General features: G+C 48.4%; 1 protein-coding gene across 1 annotated transcript in view; it reads right to left on the bottom strand.

The window, feature by feature from the left end:
- Hecw2 (HECT, C2 and WW domain containing E3 ubiquitin protein ligase 2) overlaps positions 1–22278 on the bottom strand; it is a 320103-nt gene that overhangs the window by 93379 nt on the left and 204446 nt on the right. The window contains exons 4-9 of the mRNA XM_010631993.1: positions 15522–15616; positions 11609–11684; positions 7363–7532; positions 5072–5214; positions 762–862; positions 7–99 (exon numbers count right to left, since the gene is read on the bottom strand). Of these exons, the coding sequence (XP_010630295.1) occupies positions 7–99; positions 762–862; positions 5072–5214; positions 7363–7532; positions 11609–11684; positions 15522–15616 (678 nt within the window). The remainder of the gene's footprint in view (positions 1–6; positions 100–761; positions 863–5071; positions 5215–7362; positions 7533–11608; positions 11685–15521; positions 15617–22278) is intronic.

Raw genomic sequence — 22278 nt, 5'->3', positions numbered from 1 at the left:
GGTGGCCCCCGGGCACGTCCTCATCATCCGACGGGCTTCCCAGGTCCCCGTTCACGGTGGCGACTGCCAGGATGGTGCCCACGGCCTCCGGAGACGCGTCTGCGGGAGAAGGCACCTTGGGTGAAAAGGCCCTCGAAGTGGCGTGTGACCCGCATTCCACAGGTGCCTCCCAGTGACCCTCTGTCCCACAGCACGGCTCCCCTGCGTGCGTCCTCACCGAGACCGTGATGTTGAGGGACAAAACCCCGATACGGAGGCTTAAAGGTTGCATGGTTTCTCCTCTACGAGAAACCCAGAGTATACACAAAGAGCAAATAAAAGATGCAGAACAGGACGGGGAGACAGAGCTTTTGCAGACGGGATGGGGACCGAGGTGGAGTGAGGGGTGGAGAAGGGAACATAAAGACTTGTGTGGTGCACAGGGACCCACTCCCCATGAGACATGCAGCCACTGTCCTGCAAATGTGCACAAATCAAAAACTAAAAGGAACAAACACTGAGTGGGCTTCCAGCAGCGGCTCCGCCCCGGCACCCCTACCTAGCGGGTGCACAGCCCGCCGTTCTGCAGAGGGGCGCTAAATGCTGCCTTCTCCAGAGCTCTGCAGCCAGCTTCCCAGGCAGGCACAGCCCCAGGAGGAGTCTGCCCAGACAGGGCTTCCCCGGCTCAGAAACCGCCGCAGGGGACCACAGGACAACGATTTTCCGTTTAGGGCGAGACACGCACTCAACGCTGTCCCAAGGCGCACCGCACAGGCACTCACCCTCATGCACGGAGGACGTGACTTCGACCTTAAACTGCAGGTACCCGCTCACGTGGTCGGCCGGGAGCCTCCTGCCCAGGTTGTAGCTGAGCATCTGGTCTCTGCCGGGGGAGACACGCTTCCGTCACAGCCTGCCCCGTCCGTTCCCGAGACGTGCGGGCTTGGAAGCGAAGAAAACACAGGCCCACAGCATATGGCGTCCACTACTGAGCCCTCATGGGTGCGAGTGAACACTGGAAAGCCAGGGATGACAGGAAGCCTGCTGCAGCCAGCCCCGCCGGTGTGCTGGGGGCCTGGCCTCCCTGCCTGGAGCCGTGCTGCGGGGTGGGGGGCTGGAGAAGCCATTTGGGGCGCTGGGTCCCACAGCTGGTGCTGGAGGGGACACAACTGTCCTCCCCGGCACCAGACTTAGGCTGCCAGTCTCCCCAAGGATGAGCCTGTCCAGTGTATTGGGCCCGTGTCTGTCAGAGTCAAATGAAATTAATTACTTCGTCTGCTGCTTGAATGCAAGCAGTTCTTGCTCTGAACCAAATGGGTTTCTCTTAAGGAAAACAATCAAAGGCAGTGTTTGGCCGCATGGTCTCTGCGCTCATATTGCCCTCTAGCGGCCCCGCAGGACAGGGCCAGCCTCCAACCAGCTGCACCGGGCTGGCCTTCAGCCAGGTAGCAGACACCTGCAACTTGCTTTTGTTCTCCACGACCTCAAGGACTGTAATCCGCTCTGCTCTTACAAACTTCTGACGTGACGGAAGACTTAGTTCTCTCCCTCCCAGAGGCGGTGTGGAGGTGACTTTTCTTGAGCGATGTTTTTTAAGTGCTTTCACTGCCAGGCGGCCGCCCTGCTGAGGGCTCCGCCCCACCACCACCTCTACCCTCCGCAGTCCTGCTTCCTACAGGAGGAAACTGAGGTGCAGCCAGGCAGCTCTGTGGGGACAACCTGGGATGAGACACACGCAGCCCCAGCTCGGCCTGTAGCCGCCGCCCCACAGGCTCCCTGGAGCAGTGTCTTGGTGACATTTTGACTGTGACTTGCCTTGGTGTGGCTATCAGCCCTTTCCTACCTCCACTGGTGCTTTAGAAGAGTCCTCCATGAAGAGTCACATAAGCATTTGTGACTCCTAGACCTCGGGGGCTGCCAGAGGCTTCGGAAGGAGAGCGTCTGACATCACAGGACAAGCAAGCCCAGGGCACCCCGTCTCCTTCTCACTGTCCTCCCAGCCCTGGCCTTGATCTGCCTGGAAGCAAATTAGGCAGATCGGCACCCAACTTTTCTGTCTCTCATCCATCTCTGAATGCTCATCGTTACTTTAACACTTCAGTAATAAACACATCATTTTCTGGATCAGAACAAATTAACTCTCCTCCTCTCTTTGAGCAATAAAAGTGTTGGGATTCATGATGAAGATATATAAAAGCAATGGGTTTTAGCAAGCCATTAAGTGTTTCCTAAGAACCGTAAGGAAAGGGCTACCATATTCTAGCCAGTTGTTTGGTCACTGTCTCATCTCAATCCCCAGTACAGTGCTACACTTAGTAAAATATTTAGTAGGACATAAATCAAGAGTCCACCAAAAAATTGTACATACACTGCAGTAGTTTGCCGTGCTAGTAAATGTCTGGAAGCTAATGGCCTACACTCTGACCACCTCTTGTAACTGTAGAGGCCAAAAGTAACTTGTATTAATCTCAGGATGGCACAATAAATTTTGTATTAAAATATCTATACAAGTTTTTCTTTTTCTGAGGTAGACTTTTTGGACAGAATATATATACACATATACTTATCATCTATGGGGGGCTCTGTATCAATCAGCTCTCCATCACTGTGACAAAATGTGACACCCCGATGTAAAGGAGAAATTTAATTTGGCTCACATTTTCAGGGCATTCAGAAAGATGTAAAAGGGTAAAAAACTCTGCAACATTTTGCTCTGAGAAGAGACCCCAGCTCAGCAGATTCAGGGCCACCTAGGGAGTGCTTCCCTGGCCTCAGCCATCCAGGCACTTAGAGGCTGCTACAGCCACGGTCCAAGGGACCCGGCTACCGATTGAGCCAGCAGCAGACCTTGGCATCATCCATGTGGTGCTGGTTTTTCAGGCATGCAGAATGCCAGAGTTGTGGGACCAGGGAGGCTCCCACCCAGGTTTCAAAGGAAAGCCTTAGAGGCCGGGCAGAGTGCACTGAGAGGGCAGCGTGTAAAGCTGTGGGAATGAAGCCAAAGGCACAGGAGAGGCCCCAGGAAGTTAGACATGCCAGGAATGGGAATCATTTGCTGAGTGAAGTCACAGGCAGTGAGCAGAGCCAACCTAGGAGGGGCCACAAGGGCTGCAAGACTCTTACCACACCTGCCCCAGGTGCTGGGCACAAGCTCCAGGATTTCACGTTGCCCTGCTGGGTTCCAGACTTGCTTTGGTGCTGTCCTTTCTATCCCCCTATCCCTCCCTTCTGGAACACATGTGTTTACCTGTGTCATCATCATATGTTGCAAGTATTTATCTTTGTTTTTGATTTTTACAGGGGCTCACAGCTACTGGTTTAGACTGGGACTTTTAAGCGATGCTAGAAATATTAAGACTCTGTTAACTCTTGGAAATGGACTAAATGAGGCTTTGGGGGGTTGGGGCAGAATGTTATGGTTCAGATCTTAAACGACCCCCAAAAGTCTTATGCACACGAAACATGATGGGATCAGGGGCAGGTGCCATACTGCTCAGTGATTCTTCCATGGATGGGTTCGCTGCTGAATGTGCTGCGAGGGTGGGGCCTGGTGGCAGCTGGGTCACCGGGCTGTGACCTGGAAGCCTGTGTCCTTGTCCCCAGCTCCTCCCTTCTCTCTGGATACTATGGGCTGAGCAGCTGTCTCTTCCAGGCCCTTCCACTGTGCCATTTCTGCCATGGAGCCAGCTGACCACAGACTGGACCCACTGGAAAATGTGCCAAACAAACTCCTTTACATCACAGGTGGTGGGCATTTTGTCCCAGACACAGGAAAGGGATTAATGAAGACTCTTTACCTGGAAAAGGCATTTTAACTGAAAAGAGACTCAGTACAACTATTCTACCTGCGAGGACGGGAAGCCCTCCCTCTTCTCCATCAAGAGTCCAGAATCTCCTCCTTCACTGAATGCCCGCCAGTGGGTCCTGCGCCCGGTCCTACCCACCCGCCCTGCCTCCCATGATGAGGCATCGTTATTAAGAATGCATCACACATTGTCCGGCACATTATTATGAAAAATAAGCGCCAAAAGCTTCCACCAGTTGACTAAGACATTCTCTTGCAAAAGTAATAAGAAAACCAGACAAAGCACACAGGGTATGGTGTCTTTCTGAAGGGAGGCAGCCCCCTCTGGGCAATGGCACATGTAAACCAAAGCTCTCAGCACAGGCTCTGGGTCAGGAGTTCTCATTTGTCCCGAAAACCATACCCTGTACCCTTCAACGACTTCAGAGCCGCAGTCGGCCAAATGCATCACTGATCAGAGTGCAGCATGCTTGGAGAGTGTTGAGTATTTGATGGAACACAATCATCTGACCAGAAACCCTTGTATGTGTTAGCAGCTGATATCAAAATGTGTAGCATCATTCACTGCAATACTTTACCCTACAGAGAAATATCTCATGATCCTGATATTTTATGAATCCAAGTTGGCCTTCTTCCAGCACACATGGAATCCAGGACTGGTCCTCCTTGGGACGAGAAAAGGGTACAAGCTGCCTCTCAGTGCCACCCCAGAGTGCTGAGGAACTGAGCTTGCTGGGACTCGCTGTGTAGAAATATACACAACACAGTCAGGTCTGGAGGTATGCGATGCCCTCTTAATGGCTTTTCCACAACTTACAGAGAACTCACAGGAAGGAAACAGACACCAGCCCAGCTTAAGACCCTGGCAGTGCCTGAATAAACACATCTGTCCAGGGGCTCACTGCAATACCTCTTATCTGGGTCTCACAGTAAATGGCGCCCAAATCAGGTTGCTTCTGTTTTTCAAGAAGAGCAGGTTCTCTGGGTGTGATTAATCAGGATAAGGTAAATATCCTTATGAAAATTCTGCTCTAGGGACAAAGTTTTATAGAGAGATCTCAATATACTAAAAAAAAAACAATTGAGGACTATGAGATGAAATGCTAATGTATCTTGGAAAAAAGGATATAGTCAGATAAAGGTATTCGATTAGAACTTTTGGTCAAGTATACTTTAAGGCCCGTAGGCACTTTTATTTTAAAAGGATGTTGTTACCACTTCTTCAGCAGAACAAGCCTAGGACTACTAAGCACTGTGTCCTGGTCCCCGGAAGAGGCGGGCGGTTACCCGATGGCCTGGCGCTCCAGCAGCCTCTGCACCGGAATGGTCAGCTTCCCCAGGAAGCGCTTGATGATGGGGCGGCTCTTGGCAAATTTGTCTTTAATTTCAATTTCCAAGACATCAGTCAGGAGTGCAAAAAAGGAGTATTTCTGAAAACAAAAACAGGTCACGTGCTGGCTCAGGAGAGAAAAACGAGTTTGACATTACATTGCTTGACAGTCTAGGAAATGATGTCTCTTGGGTCCCAGTGGCAGAGTGCACACTGTGGGAAATGTTGCCTGGTCACTCAGAGCCAGTAACATTCACAAGGGCCACAAAGCAACGGCTAAGAACCTGCAGGGCCAGAGCAGCCCCTTCGCTCAGCCACGAAGCCCTGCTGGGTCTAACGGGCCTGGCAGGCATTACCAAATGTCCAGTCATACCCAACACGGTGTCAGTACTCACATGCTAGCTGTGCCTTGCCTTTTGATATCTGATCTCTTGTTATAGGACGATTTGCCACTAACTAGCACATCTGCCTAATGACTACTTATATTCCTAATCTCAAGGGATTTTACAGTCACAAAACACTTAACGTATTCCTCTACTTAGGAAAGTAGGAACGTCTACTGCATATTGTAATTTCCCTGAAAAATATTAGAATAAAACAACGTTTACATAGAATCACTGCTTAAGTCTAAAAGACGTGAGATCATTTCTTCTGAGACAAAAAAGTAAAAGTATGAGTTTAAGACAGGCTTCGTTCTTTGCATTCTCTGCTCCAGAGAAAATGACCGGGTATCAACACAGAAAAAACAAACATAAAAGAAGCTGTATTTCTTTTATAGATATTTCGCATAACAGAAGCAAAACTTTTATATTTAGCGGGATATGATTTTAAAGATGAGGCTATGGAGAAGCACAGACAACAGACAGAGCCAGGCAGCTAACCTCAGTCAGTCATTGTGTCCGCAGAAGTCTCCCTGCTGCTGTGGTGACGGGAACCGTGCCGCTCGGCCGACCGACAGGTGCCACCAAGCTCTTTAGTCAGTCATTAAAGTCCCCCAGGGGTCAGACTGCCAAAAGGCTGCCTCTGAGTGGCCAGCCACACGGACACTGCCCGCTACAGTTGCTTAGACACGAAGCAGAGAGGCCATCATCACTGCACGTCCTCTGCCTCCCTGCAGCCTGCGCTAGGAACGCTACGTATGACACAGAAGTACCAAGTCAGCGCTGGTTTCCTTACTATCCTACTCATTATACACCTTCAAAGCTCTCTCAGAGGGGCTGAAGTGTGTTAGAGGAAGTGGTGCGCCTTCAGGGACTGTCTGTCACTAAGAGGTTATAAGCGGTTTTGAAAACCAGATGTAAGAACACCAGCAGCCTTCTTCCATTTGGACCATGGAGGACCTGAGTGGAGACTTCCAGTGCTAAGACGGATCAGCGAGCCACGCTTTTTCTTTGGATTGTTCTTACATCCCCAGACTGCTCTCTCCAGGTAGTCTACCACACGGACAGGGTGGGTCTTTGTCACTGAAGACTGGGTAACACCCAGAAGAAGCCATCTAAACGAGTTTGTCTGCGAGATGGGGGTGACAGGCAGCCTGTCTGCTAAACTGTGACTTCCTGCTGCTCTCTCCAGAGAGCCCCGTGCCTCACTTCACCAGGAAGTGAGTCACCGTTAGCACAACCTGCCGTCGCCCAATGGCAACTCCCCAATGGCTCCACGTGGAACATCTAGAAACCACTACAGGTCTGCCAAAGTCCGAAGTCCGCAGAGAGAGAAATTCCCTGAGTTCATGCTAGAATGAAATGTCAAAATTTAAGTCAACACAGTTCCATATTGCTGGATTTTCTTTTCCTCTCAGATTTGGTGATGGTTCTACACTTTTACTGACCATATGAAATTCAGATATTTCACATTTTTAAAGTTTTGATATTACGTTCATTGTGAATGTTTTGTACTCATTTTGATTTTTTTTAAAAAAAAATTTCTTTTGGGCTAGGGATTTAGCTCAGTGGTTCTGCCGCCTGCCTTGAAAGCACAAGGTCCTGTGTTCAATCCCTGGTACCAAAATAAATAAATAAAAACATTTCTTCTTTTTCTCTCTCTTTTTTTCTTTCTGTGACCACATCTTTGGTAGACCCTTACACTGTACTCACAGGTGAATGGCTCTCCTGTCACAGACCTGGCTGTGGCCAGCTTCTTCTTGTCACCCTCTCCTTACCCACACCCGTGAACAGCTCAGGGATGCAGGCTTCAGGGAAAAGGATAACTTGGAGGAGATCGCGTCGAGGGAAGATGCCAAGCCTCTTACCTCTCGGTGCCAGATGGGGTTTGTGGTATTGCTGATGATCGTTGACCTTCTCTCCTGCCCGTGGTGGGCGCAGGTGGGGAAACTGCTCTTCTTCCCCGGCTGGATGGACATCTTAAGGTAAGGGTCAGGATTGAAGAACATTCCTTTCTTTAGCCCAACTGCCCTAAGATCTTTAAGGAAAGAGAGAAGGAGGGAGGGACGAAGGAGAAAGAACGGAGGGAGGGAGGGAGAGACGGGAAGGAGGAAAGACACATATGCAACTATTAGAACGAGCAGCGCAAAGACAATTTGTTCTTCAATCATCGCACAGGGTACTGAACAAACTGTTCTGCAAGATAGCAGCAAACTATTCACACCACGACTGCTTAGATGGGGGGACCAGTGGCTGTGGAAGCTACCCCAGCAGGGTTTCGCAACAAGCTGCACACAGGAAGCCATGGCTTCCCTGCACATCCCCCGCCGCTCGGTGGGCCTTTCCTGGGCGTCTTTCGAGGAGGACACGGTCGGCGGCGGTCCATCCTCACCCTCTTTCTCATACTGCAAGGCAGTTTGGCAACAATGTTTCGTGAATGCCTTGAAAGAAATCCTTAGCAAGCGCTTTCCTCAGAAACACGCCCTTTCGTGAACTAAAACAAGTCTTGTTCATATACATACAAATGAGTCCGAAATAAGGTTAACTGGATTGAAACTTCCGAGCACACATTCAATTGCGCCACATTTAAATGCCAAATATATTCCAGATGTGTAAGGAATATTGAGCAGAAAAGGTAGCCCCAAAATGTTCCCAAAATGTGCATCCTACATGTTAACTTTCAATAAGTCTGCAGTCCCCTTTCCATAGCCTATGCAGGTACTTAAATATCTGATGGCTATCCTATCGCTCACCTTAGATTCACAAATAGTTGTTCCACATTACATGGAGCCTTACCTGGAGTCCATCTAGTGAGGAGACTGATTTTTAAAAAACTAATCTAGCTAAAAGATACGAAAGTGTCAGGGACTGAGCTGATTCTGTTGGGTCCCCAAAGCCTTTCTGAGACTGTCAGCCTGGTCCAGGAGCGGAATCATCTTGAGAACATGGGGCAGAAGAGGCTGGGTAATCTCATGCGGTTAGGGTCTGTGTAGGGGGCTCTGTGGTTCAGAGAGGAATTCTGCACAAGGAAGCCCCTGGATTGCCCAGGTCAGTGTGGGCATAGACCCTGTGTCTGACCGGAAGCTACAGGTGCTCACCAGGGTCACCCCACACAAGCCAGTCTCCACACAGAAGGTCTCTTTTAGAAGGACAGAACTGGCCTACAGTTCCCCACAGAAACCTTATTCTCGAGAGAGGGCTGCCTGGAGGACAATCACCAGTGGCCCACAAGAACTTGCGGCCTAGACAGGACTGTCCAGTGACACCGGGAGACAGAGGTGGCAATTTCACAAGTCAGCGAATGCTGAAATACTCAACCAAGAAAACCTGATGCCCACAACACGGCATGAAACATAGTAAGATCTTTGGTTTGGAAGTTACCCAGAGGAGGGAAAGACAAGTAGGAAATAGACAGGCATTCATAAAAACTGCTGAAATCTCATTTTCCTCACAACCCCATTCCTAGCACTTCAGAAATGAGAGCCCTCACTAAACACAGAGCTTGCATCTTACTGTCAAGGTACTAATGTCATGTTTTCCCTTGGGTTTACTTAGCATAAAGTAGCTCTGAGAGGAAAATATAATTTATACATTTGTTTTCTTGCCTTTCTTGAGTATGCTTACTCTAGACTCAAGGAGAAAACAGTATTTTTTTAGATATTAAATCTACTTCCAATTAGGGCTCTCCTGGCAGTTTGGGGCAAACAGAATGGGCAGATATAGCTGCTACAAAGTCTGCCAGAGCTGAGTCATTCAGAAAAAGCGCTGCCTTGAACAAAAAGCCTTTCATGTTGGCAGATTCATCTTTAGATGTTAGATAACCCCGACGTGAAACCCTTTCACAATGAGATAGACACTTGATTCATTAATACAATGAACTACCGATTATTTTTAATCTGATGATTCAGTGCCTTTTATCCATTTCATTTCTACTCCTGCTTCTGTCTTTTCTGTGTATTACTGCACACAAATATCCACCCCATGGACTAGGCCTCAGAAGGACTCAACAATCATAACAGTATAAAATGTTAAATATCCTGGTGCAGCCTTATTTGGAGGAGGTTTACGGTATTAATCAAAACAATTTTTTTTATTTTAGCTGTGGAGGTCAATGATTTGTGTCCTTACCTGCCCACAGACAATCAAGGGTAGAGCATTTGGAGGAAAACATTGCAAAGTGCCTCAGTGCTCTCAGATAAATACTATCATCCACTGTCGATAGGCTGCAGTCGGATTAGTATTTTAGAAAGAGCATTACAGAACTGCTTTCATCTCCCATGTTTGTAACCATTTCTGCATATCTGTACGAGTCTGACTACGTGGTAGGGAATAAAATAGATTTTAGGTAGCAGCCTTCCAGTGACTAGAAGTGGAATGTAAGGAGAAGTGTTTGAAGAAGCATTCGGTTGTACTCCCAATTTATTTCCTGCTTTTAGGAAAATGCCTCGGGCTCTTACCTTCCAGGTGGCCATTCCCCCATGAGATACTAACATCCCCTCTGAAGGCAAAATCACTGTGTCTGTGTCATGGTTAGTGTAATGCAGGTCGATGAAAATATAAGGCCATAACTCTGAACTAAGAAATCCATGGACTATATGAAAATATTACATTATACCCTATATGTAAGTTTGACTTGTTGTTTAAAAAAGAAACACATGATACGGTCAGACTCAAACTTCCTGAGCACCTGGAGGTGGCTTCCTGTTCCCTGCTCTGGCCAAGGATTTCAGTACGTTCAGCCCTAAGGACTACATGGGTCTAAAGCCACCAAAATGTCTTCGGGAAGCACAGGGAAGGGGCAGGGGTAACAGGCAGTGGTACTTTTAAATGCTCTTTGAAAAAGTCTGGATTAGTTTAAAACCCTAAGGGTTCCAAGCAAGACACCGTTACTGGAAAAATCTGAACCCTAAGCCCTTGGTTCACACCTCCGGCATGTACGGCGGAGCCACAACCAAAGAGGCGTTTGAGTGAGCACACTCCTCCCCAGAGGGAGGAGGGCCAGGCAAGACGGACACAGGCCCCGGAAAGGCCAAGGGCCAGTGGTGTGGACACTGGTCACCTGTGAGCAAGTGTCTGCTCTCAAGACCTCACTTCTCAGAATCTCCACGTCCACTCACAACATTGTGTTTGCAGTCAAGAAAAGTGACTCTGATTTCAATTTCAGAACCGCTGCATCTGCAGAAACATGAAAACAAACATCTTCCAGTGACAGGCATCTGTCAGACTCACTCTGTAACACAGCTGTGTCTCAACACTGCCGTACAGACACCAATTCCCTGAGTGTGTTCTTAACTTTTTGACAGACTGTTTGTTTCTTTAAAACTGTAGTTTTCAATTTTTTTCAGTGGCCTGTGTATTGAAGTACACTGAACCTTCTGTACGCTGAAACCAGGACACACATGAATACACATACACATTTTTATGTAAAAGTTTTGTTAGCATGCACTGAGGGTGTATGGAGAAAAATTCCTTTCGGTGGTGAAATCTGGTATTCAATTTTGTAATAAAAAATTGTTAGCTTCAAGTCTTACCCAACTCAACCAGAAATGTATTGCTTTACCTGGCTGATAAACACACATGCAGAAAATAACAAAGAAACTGTCTGAGCCACTTTCTGATTTTCAGGTGCATGTCCCCACAAGAAAACAGAAGTGTACTTTGACTTTTTCCTCCTAGTCTTCAAATTTTTCCTCCCTCTAGCTGAAGAAAGCATAAGTTATTTGAAATAATCAAACTCCTTGTTGAAATCAGCACATGCTACATGACAGCTTTAGTAATTACACAGTTATATGGTCTTCTATCACCAGAAATCTTGGTAGAAATAATGTCTAGATTTATATTAATAATCTATTTTTTTCACCATAAGAGATACACTTGAATTTCCAGGAGTATGACTGAAAACCCCAAAAGAAACTATTCATATATTCTAGGAAAGTGTGTAGGAAGGAGTGACTATCAGACCAGTGGTGGCGAACCTACGGCACGCGTGCCACTGCAGGCTGTTTGTATCACTGGAAGCTCTAAAAGGTTCGCCATCCCTGGGCTATCCCCACCTTTGACATCACACCGCTTTTGACATTCTCAAGTTGGATGTTAATGCAAAGGTATTCTTACCTGACAGCGTGAAGCTGACCAGCTTCCGGGAATGCAGGTTTCCTGACACGCCACCCTCCATGCCTTCTGCCCCCATCTGAAGAGGAAAGACACAGACCTGACGTTTGCAGTGGGTATTATACCACCTGATCTTCCAGGGAACCACATGTTCACAAATGCAGCAATGTTTTCATCAAAATGCATCGAGCATATGGCTTTAAATTTCTAAATCTTGGAACTGAACGCAAATGTGCATTCTCAAAGGCAAGAGTGGGATCATGCTTAAATTTTATCTTACCCAAAATTTAAAAATAATCAGCTTTGAAATCCCTTGGGAGTATCAACCAGGCTATTATATATGTACTTTTCCCTTAATAAGAACATAATTGATATGTAAGAAATACACTGATATGATTAGTGCCATTTTAAGCATTCACTTCAATTAAAAAGCAAACATCATATCCCTTCAGATTAGGAAAACCTAGAATAAATGGTAGATTGATACCAGAGACATCCATAGGTATAGCAAACTCCCGAGTTCCACGTGGGTGTCCTACCTGCCTTCTAGAATTCCACTGAGCTGTAGGCACACAGAACACACTAGAATAATGGGCAATAATAGGGATTCGCAGTGCTATTGTACTGATAACTTCTTCCTAAAAGCTTCTGAGTAAATTATATCTCACACAAAAACAGTAATTTATAAACTGCACAGCAAATTTAGACCTTCTTCTCAATGTGCATACTACTAGTGCAAAATTTATGGCACACTAGGAAAAACGACCTCCAGGAACCTCTGTAAAAGAAGGCTATCATATTGAAAAAGACAAAACAGAAGGCAGGATATATCCTGAACAGTTGGAAAACAGAAAGCACACTTTAATTCTGAAGTTCAGATTAAACCCTCTGCAAACATTCTTTTCTTGACCAAATTCTTAGCCAAGTATCTCTGAGCCTTCTGCTCAGCGGGGACCGAACTTGGGCTCCCCCTCCACCTCTGCAAGGTTGAGCTTGAGCAGACCTGGAGAGAATGCCCACCCTCAAGAAGCGGACACTCTGCTAGCAGGCCTACTCCTCTGCCGCTGCCCCCAGGTGGGGTCCGATGGCTCTGAACCCCTGCAGCAAGCATTCACTCGGGCCATTCTGGCAAAAATCACTGGCCCTCTGCCCTCTTGGTAGCTTTCCAGTCCGGACCCCATCTCCCATCTTCTACACCCAGGCACAGGCAGACCCTCGGGATCAGGGCCTCACCTCGAATGGAAGGCGCGGCCTGGGAAGAGGGCCACACCAAGCACTCAGCACTGGGCCTTCCCTGGACACTCAAGCTATGTGAGTTACTCAAGACTGCAAAGATTCATGGCCTGTCTTCATCTAAAACCCATCTAAAATAGCGTAAGGAATTGCGAAGAACAAAAGAAAATGTCCCAGTTCTTACTTTTAAAATGCAACGCATTGCCAATGTGAAACAATTCTTGAAGAAGTCACATAAAAGCAGTGTCCTGCGCAACCTGTCTGCCAAAATGTTCATCTCAAATAATACTCAAAGAATCCTATTGTTTATTTGAAAAAAGGCAAGAAAGAGCATGCACTGCCACGCAATACAGGGACAGTAGTGGTAATTAACATACCTGCACTCCGTGTGCAGGGAGGGGTTTTCAAATGAACGCGCCCCAAGGTTTCTCACTGATAAACTGCCTTTGCTAAGCTTAAAATAAATAGATAAATGAATAAGTAAGGGAACACGCCCCATCCACTCCTTCCAGGAAACCCACAGGCAGTGCTATCAACCAAGCACAAACAGTGACTGCAATCTGCCCATGGCCCAAGGACTTCCTGTTCAAGGGAATCACCATCTGCGCTGATGAATGACAGTGACGTCAAAGCACAAAGGACAGAGAAGACACAATTACTCTTTAGCCCTGATTGCTGAGGCTATGTGAGAAGGGGAGTATGTGACCCGCACAGCAGCTCGTTTCCTTCCTTATGGAGTTTCTCGGCTGCTTCCTCCTAGTGTATTTCTGGTGTCTGGTCATGGTCTGATCAGAGCGAGCTTGGTGCTATTCGGGCATGGATAACGAACAGCATGTCCTGTGCTGAGGGACTGTCCTGCTGCTGTACAAGCACAGGTTTCCAAGTGGGAGCCCCCTTCCATTCTGGATACAGACCCGAGTGCCCCAAGCTTGGTCAGAAACCTACTGACCACCCATCCATTAGTCTGCCTTTGAACCACAAAATTCTTTTGATTGCCAGTGCTGGATCTGTGAAGCTGGTAAAGTGCCGCAAAAATCTGTCCAAAGCAAATGAATTGTTTGTAAAGTATGTCCAGGCTTTAGCAGAGCGATCTCCATACAAAATCCAGGGGGTGAAATCAATGCTCAGTGGGCTCTGAGCCCCTCGCTGCCCTCACTGATATGCAAATATCAAAACTGCTCAAGTCTAAAAAGTTCCGAATCCAGAAAATGCTAATCAGCATGAGTTACTGTCTAATTTCACACACTGTGACGCTTCACTGGTTTTATTACAAACAGCTTCACTCTTCCAGTCATGCAACCTTTTCTTTTTAGAACATTAAATGGAGCAAACTCATTCGAGTGCTTATTTTGTGAAATGGCAGATTTTATAGTCAACAACTGTCATTCTCCCTGAGACCATCAAAGTCTTACACAGCGCTGCATGCTATGCTCTTGCATCATGTACCCGGCTGACTACAACTGGGACTCAAATATAACTTTCCTTCCATTATCGACAGGCTGCTCCTTCTTCAGGGACATCTTCAGAACAAATCCTACTGTCGTGTGCATCGCAGTGCTGATACTCTCCCCGGCAGGACTGTCTCACAAAGAAATACAATAATGTGCTGATGTCGCTCTTCCTGACCAGACCAAGGAGAGCCAGCTCCAATGAACATCTGCTTGAATAAATGACTGTGAGGGAAAGAAGGCTTGATTCTGAGGCACAGACACGCTCAAGAAATCAACTTGGCCTCTTGCCTATTTCCAAGAGTGTGACCATCTCTAAGAGTGAATACACACATACACTCCCACACACACGTTTCTAAAGACTCTACATTATGAGAGTTAGCATTTTTTCTATACTTTCATGACCTCATTTTCTTACTGAATAATAAAAGAAGACAAAGATGTACATATCTTGGGCTCTGTGAATCTCCCCAAATCACCTGAATCCAGCCACCCATGAACACTGGAGCCCTACACTGTGGAAATGCTAGATTTGTAAGTTAGCTGATTGGGTGAAAAGAAATCACACAACTATGAAAAATAATCCTTGGGCAAGTCCTTGCTAGACATGGACGAGCTTCTTTTAAAACTTCCAGTCCTCTCTGGAATTTAATTAGATATATCACTTTGGTCAAGGGCCTGATGAAGAAGCTGGTTTCCCTAGAGTGACCGGGTTTCACCAAAAGTTCCATACGGTATCTTTGAGCCCAGACGCCAGCCCAGCATCAAGCAGGACTGAGCCCTAGGGCCCCAAGGACCCGGTGCGCTATTTATGGCTCAAATCTCATGCTCTCTTGGGCAAAGCTGTTTTGAGTTTTCTGGGAGACAGAATCACCCATGATTTCAATGGTTGCCTTTCTCTCCTACTCCTTGAATTCGTGTAAATTAAATTTACCTAAGACACAGCACCACTCTTTCCTATGTTTCCCATATGTTTCTGAGGACCTGGGTGACGGGTCTGTTCCTACAGCACTGTAGCACAGCCCTGAGCTGACCAGGCAGGGGTGCTCCTGCTGAGGGTTGTTTCCTGCTGACCCGTGTCACAGCCCCGGGCTGCCAGCGAGGTCGTTCTCCTTTCCCTAACACAGGGCCCACTCTGCCCTGCGGCTCCTCTTGTCTGTCCTCAGATCTCTGTCGGGGCTGCACAGGTGAAAACAGGACCCACAGGACCACACAGTCCCCGGGGAGGCACTCACCATCACAGCCGGGTTCTTCACCGTGATGCAGGGCGTGGTGGCCCGCAGGGCTCCGCTGATGCCGTGGTAGTATTTAAAGCAGATTTTTATCTCCGCTAAAAAAAAATGGGAGAAAACAATGAACACAAGGACGAGCCACATAGGAATCCGCTGCAGAAATCTCCAATCACAGGCAAGGAGTTATACCAATGCTCGATGGACTTTACATGCTTTTCAGAAATTTCCAAAGACCACGCCAGACATATCTGAAAAACAATGCACAGAAACAGTACCCTGACACACAGCGCAGGACAAGTGAGACTGGCGACATCTGTCAAAGCAGACAGTGCTGCCTCGCACACTTGTGTTGCCACTTAAGCCTCCCCCCTCAGCCTGAGGAGGCAGAAGTCCCAGTCTCCACATTACAGCCGAGGTGTGGGTCACCAGAGGTCCAACAAACAAGAAATGCAAGCTGGGACTCGAACCCACTCCACCCCATCCCAAGCCTTTGCTCTTGACATCCACAGCACAGACACATGGCGGCTGTCAATGAAACAGAAAAGGTAGTCTGACAAAGTGGGGGAGTGTGACACTACTCTCTCGGAACACTTCCATGTAGAAATACTGTGTTATTGTCATTTTCCATATGATTTCAATGTAGCCACTAGACGGGACCACCGACATATATGGATGTAACTCTCAGCACATGAAAATCCACACATTTTAGAAACTTGTTCTGTGCATTTGAGCTTGACAAGAAGAAATGTAAGTACCAATTACGGCTTTGGGAAAGTAGCTGCCAATAGAAAACAGTCACGAGCCCTTCCCTCCATGCCGAGGGCCCGAGTTGCCGGGCTCGGTCTTCCAGAGCAACCGTGCCAACCCAGCGGGAGCTTCCTGGGCTCAGCTGAGTCACGGGTCACGAAGTGGGGCGGTCCCCGGCATCCCCCAGAGCTCGACTGTCACTGCCTTTCCTGACTGCAGATGGCCTCTACTTGTTTTATTTCAAACCATCCTTCTCTAGGAATCTGTATCATCATACTCTTCTTATCACTAACCACACAGGAAACCTGAAGAACATATCCATCCTGGAGTAAAACCTGGAGTCCTTCTACAACCTGCACTGATCGCTGCAATAATTCACAGTCAGCTCAACCGCCAAGAGACGTATGCTGTGCGCCCAGCGCAGCGCCACGCAGGGCGAGCACCCAGGAAAGGCTAACCGGTGGCCCGGCCATGTTTCACAGCACAGCTGCTGAGGAACGACAAAGGACAGGCGATTCTGAAAAGGGACACTGGCAGGAGGGAGAGCACAGAGCCAGAGCCCAGGGGGAGAAGAGGGAGGGCACTTGGAGCCAGCGGAGCATCAGGGAGTGAAGGGTCTGACGACAGGGATGGGTGGGCAGCAGGAAGAGCAGTGACGCCACCATCACCACTGCCTGGCCTCCTGCGGACTCCTCCGCGTGGTTTTCCTGAACACCAGCACCGACTCTGGTCATTTATGACCGCAGTAGCGGTACGGATCCCAGCAAGCCTTGCACCCCAACCCACAGCGCAGATTCCACAGGAGGCAGACCTAAGTGCCCCTCAGCGGGCATGTGATGTGCACAGCAACTCCTGCGAGCTCAGCAGTGTCGCTGTCCACACCCCGGAGCCAGCAGTGTCTGTGCATCTGCCTGCGGCAGCCCCGCACAAGCCACATCCACGAGCCACATCCATGCTCAGGGCGTGAGCAGGGTGCTTTTCAATACAGACAAGTGCATTTTCTGCCATCCTCTCCTGACTCCCTCTCGGCCCAAGGAGGCCCTCTGCTAAGGTCCCAACCAACAGGGAGCCGAAGATGAGAATGAGAAACCCCAGTGTGACCCCTATGAAAGGACGCTGCTCACCCCACTCCACCCCGGGACAAACACGAATCCGCCGGACAGTGAGACAAACGTGCTTCGAATGTGCAAAAACAGAGACCATGTGGGCGTGATCGCCAACACCTGTGCTGCAGGAGGGCAAAGCCCAGGGATTTCAGTGACCTCCAGTGACAAAAGCCACACCCAGGCTGTCTGGTCACCAGAGAGGAGATGGAGGGCAGGAGGAGAGGACACTCGTGCCTGGGTGGAAGACTTCTGAAGGCACAGAGATGTTCCACGCCGAGAGGGACACTTCATCCTCACACAGTGGGGTTCAGGAAGTCACCGAGGGTGGTCCACACAGAGCTGCTAAACCAGCTTCCCTCTGAGGAGGGCACAGAGCTGAACATCCTGGCTGTGGGTCGAGGAACTCACAAGGGCTTGGAGGAAGTGCTGCTCTGCAGGAAACTGCGGGCTCCACTCACAAGCAGGACCACAGACGACGGCGGGTGGGGAGGGGAGTGATGCCCGCTGTGGCTGCCAGCTTCAAGGACACAGACAGACCCCACAGCTACAGACTCCAGAGAAGTTCCTGCAACAGCACTCACGCACAGCACGCTGCCTCCAACGGAGGTTGGCAGAGAGGGGAGGGGCTCCCAGTGGGCCCAGGAGGACCGGGCCAGCAGGGCCAGGGCCAGGGGACAGGAGGTGGCGGTGGCCCACGTGACACTGTCCCCTCTCGGCCCCCAATGAATGTGGAAATACATTCTGGCCCTGCAATAATCTTTCAGACATTTTGCTTACAAGGCTATTAAAATAAATACCCGCACCCTCTAGTTAAATGCTTACAAGACAGAGAAGCCTCTTTGTATTCCAATTTTGCCCTTATTTATACTTTGGGTTTCTCATATAAGCGAACCTAGTGATATTTATGCTTGTGTGACTGATTTATTTCATTTAACGTTATGGTCTCAACATGCAGCCTATGGATAACTCCTTTGTCCTTTTTTATAGCAGAGTAGTACTCTATTGTGCAGAAAGAACACACTTGCTATATTCCTTCATCTCTTGATGAATACACAGGCTGCTTCCAGGATTTGGCTATTATGAATTATACTACTATAAACATGGGTGTGCATGGATCACCGCAGTGTGAACCCTTTAACTCTTTGGGAAAAGGATCTAGAAAGGGACTAGCTGGGTTGAACGGGCCTCTGAGGAATCTCCATAGCGATCCCCATACTGGTTGTATGGTACATTCCCACCAAGAACATATATGAGTTCTGTTCCCCCTGCGGCCTCACCAGCATCTGTTATGATTTGATTTCTTATCGCTTCTCAGCCTTTCGGCTAAGATCAAGTGATTTCTTTGATGATGGCCATTCTTTTTGGCTTGGAATGGAATCTCAATGTTGTTTTAATTTGTGTTTCTCAAATGGCCAGAGATGTTGAGCACTTTTCCCGGTATTATTGACCATGCGTACTTCTTCTTACAGTATCTATTCATTTCAGTTGCCTGTGCCTTTTACTGGGTCTTCTATTCTGGGAGGTCCAACTTTTATGACTTCTTTATATATTCCCGATATGAGTCCTTTGCCTGTGAACTTATTAATGTTCACAAACACAAATGAAGATGCCCTTGCCTGGGGCAACACGTGGCAGCGGCAGGTCCAACACACAGGGGCAGCTGGCTGCAGAGCTGGAAGGGGCCTTGGCCACAACTCTGCTACACTTAGAGTCATCGCCCTACTACCACCTTTTAAACCAAGAACGTATTACTTGGTTTATACATGGATAAATATTCCCCAAGAGATAATAAGAAACTGGTAGCTGGTGACACCAGAGAGGGAGACTAGTGAGTGGTCCCAAGTTGGGAAGACATTTCCTTTCACTTTTTCTGTCTTTCTGACATTATGTTCTTCACACAAATTACCTGTTCAAAAATGATTTTTTAAAAGCAATCTCAACTCTTCTACATTAACCATAGCATTTATATGCAATTATGTCTCAAGTCTTATCCGAAAAAGGTTCCATGGCTTCTTGGAGCAACACATGGCTCTGTCCAAAGACCGGGACCTTGTCCACCCCAGAACAGCAGCAAGGCCACCGAGGCATCAGCTGTCGCCTATTCTTATTCAAGAAGTGTGGCTTTTCTCCAGCTTTCTAGAATCAGATATAAAGTCAGACCAGAGAGATGAGTCGAATAAACACCTTTCTTCAGTCAGCACTCCTACGTCGCTAAAATAGAATAATCTAAAAAAAGGAAGCTAACTGCCATTTATTCTAAGATGTGATTTTAATGGTTGCCTCGGGTTTATGGAACTTTTAAGATCATAGTTCCTATTTTTACTCCCTCCTTCTTCAGAGGTCACCGCTCGAGGAGTGAACACGTTTTAATCCTCACACTTTTAAGATATGCGGCATTCCTGGTGCAAGCCCCCGGTCATCAGAGCAAGCTGCCTTCTCTCTGATGAGGGCTGAAAGCCCGAAATGCCAGCCCTTCCTCAACTACAGTGTGGAGGGACAACGCTGCTGCTGCCAAGTCAGGACCGGAGACCCAAGGAACCCCGAGTAAAGTGGCAGGAGCACCGCCGTCCACCCAAAGGGCAGGGCAGCCCTCCAGTGTTGGGGAGGGACCTGAGAACAGCAGGCGTCTGAGAGCAGGGTGCAAGGCTGGGGCCACCTCCTCTCTCCCAGATGAGAGCCACCCTGCATCGCCCCACTCGGGGCTCCAACCTGAGCACCACAGCTAAGGATGCGACTCAAGCGTGCTGCTCTGTGGCTCCTCATCCTACCTGTGGCTCCCGGGGACACCAGACAACACCAGGAATTGCTACCAATGCCGATGACTTGCTATCGTGCGTAACAATCAGAAAGCGATCCAGTGCCCAGCGAGCGCACAGAAGGAAGCTTCCTTCCCTGGGACCCTCACTGGCCCGACATAGGGAGGGCCTGCAGCAACGCCCGCACGACGCTGGCCTCAGAAAACAGTTCTGATAGACGGGAGAAAGTGGGCAGAGGAGAGAGAAGGGAGGGAAGACAAAAAGCAGGTAAGAATAGGCGAGCCAGTGGCCACAGTTTATGAGAGACGGTGGAGAACAAGACAGGCACCTTGACATGCCAAATCCACTTGACTTCACGACTTTAGGATGTGCACACAGGGCAGTTTCTGCCAGTACAAGCTCAGCTCACTCTAGGGACAGCTAAGCCTTATGACAAGAAAGTGCAGGTGAAGCTGACGCCGGGAAGGTCACTGCTGCAAATCAGGCCTCTTTCCTTTGAACCCCGTCAGTGGGCCCTGAAGTGTGGACCTGGGGGTTCACCCACCTATCCGAAGCCACTGACACTCAGGGAGATGGGCGGGGGGAGTAGGCAAACCCATGCATGCCCGGGAACTGGGACAAACCAATTTCCAGAGAATTTTACTTTGTTTGGATTTCCAATGAGCTAAAGACATGCATCTTCTTTCCTTAAGAGGAAACCCCCAAATTTGAATACCACAGCATTCAAGGTCAGAGGCTGCCAGCACTTAGGACTTCAAAGCTGTGTAAGCCTCCCTGCTGTTTAGAAGTCCCCCGCTGACCCGAGAGAGCCCAGCGGCATGCACCAGGTTGAGATGTCCCCAAGACAGCTTCAGCCAGACATCTGCTCAAGCCCCGGTGTCCTAGCGCTGCTGGAAATATTCCCTTTATTTCTAACACTGCAGGCTAGAAACGTGCTGGGAGAAGCCTCATTCTGATGAAGTAAGCCAGGCATATTTGAAAGTGTGAACTTTCTGAATTTCCGGTTCACCGTCCTGTACATTTAACTTGGACTACTTTTGTCTGTCTTGAAGCAATACATTCCTAAATATCTCCATTTTTACAATCCTGCTATGCGATGCTCCCAATTTTATGTACCAAGAATTAAGGTACAAACATGCTCAATTAGAGGAGTAAAGAAAAAGAAAAAGCCCTGTTCTTTTGTTCATTCCCAATTGTCAAGCCCGTTTCTGTTACACCATGGACTGCGATGGAGAGAAAACATTTGCCAAGACAAGTATTTACTAGATAATAAATTCCTAGTTGCTGTATTTACTATTTAGTATGGCCCGATCACCAGGACATCACACATCTTTCACACTTCGGCAGGTGGGAGGAGAATCAATCACAAAAAAAGAGCGGCTGTGTCAATGGGTTCTTCCCCTCCCGAGATGCCCCGAATCCCAGCAGCATGTGCGTGAGGCAGCTCCTTCCAGGTGCCCTGGCCAACCCGGTCCCGCTGACGTCTCCAGCACTTCAGGACACAGGGAAGCTGGCGCTATTCCTCACCCAACACGCCCCTTGACCCCTGCGATTCTTTGAAGGAAAGAATCACAATAAAAGTAAAACCAGCATCTCCCATTCCATTTTCCCCATTCTCGCGTCGTTTAGTTTCCTCACTAGCAGGAGTACCAGCTAAGCCAGTGTTGGAAGTAGATATGGCAAGAAAAGAAACCGCCCACCATCTCACCTCCCAGCGATGTCCCCATACACCGGCAACTTTCTCCCGCATGCTATGCTAGCGGCTGTGACAATGACAAGTGTGTTTATATATTCTCCGTAGCCACCCACTCCCAAACACCATCGTTTGTTGAAGCATTTCTTCCCTTAAAACCACCTCCCACTTAAGGTTTATGGAGAGAGTCCAGCCAGGCCCTGGACCGTGAAAAGGAGGCAGAGGCAGGAGCACAGCAAGGCCCAGAATGCTGACCGCCCAAGAGGGAAGGGAAAGCAAATCTCAGATGACACTGATGGCAACGCAAGGGGACAGAGGTTCATCTTTTAAAGTAACTTTTACGGAAGCTGCAGATGACTCAATGCAGACACGCCAGCCGTAATTTCCACTTAACCAATCCATACGTTCTATTTAAGGTTTAATAAGTATTAACAATCATTGTTAGTATTCTTCCTGTC

Source organism: Fukomys damarensis, unplaced genomic scaffold (assembly GCF_012274545.1).
Source record: "Fukomys damarensis isolate Sample0158 unplaced genomic scaffold, DMR_v1.0_HiC HiC_scaffold_26, whole genome shotgun sequence".
NCBI lineage: Eukaryota > Metazoa > Chordata > Mammalia > Rodentia > Bathyergidae > Fukomys > Fukomys damarensis.
This window is presented reverse-complemented; position numbering and strand designations above follow the sequence as displayed.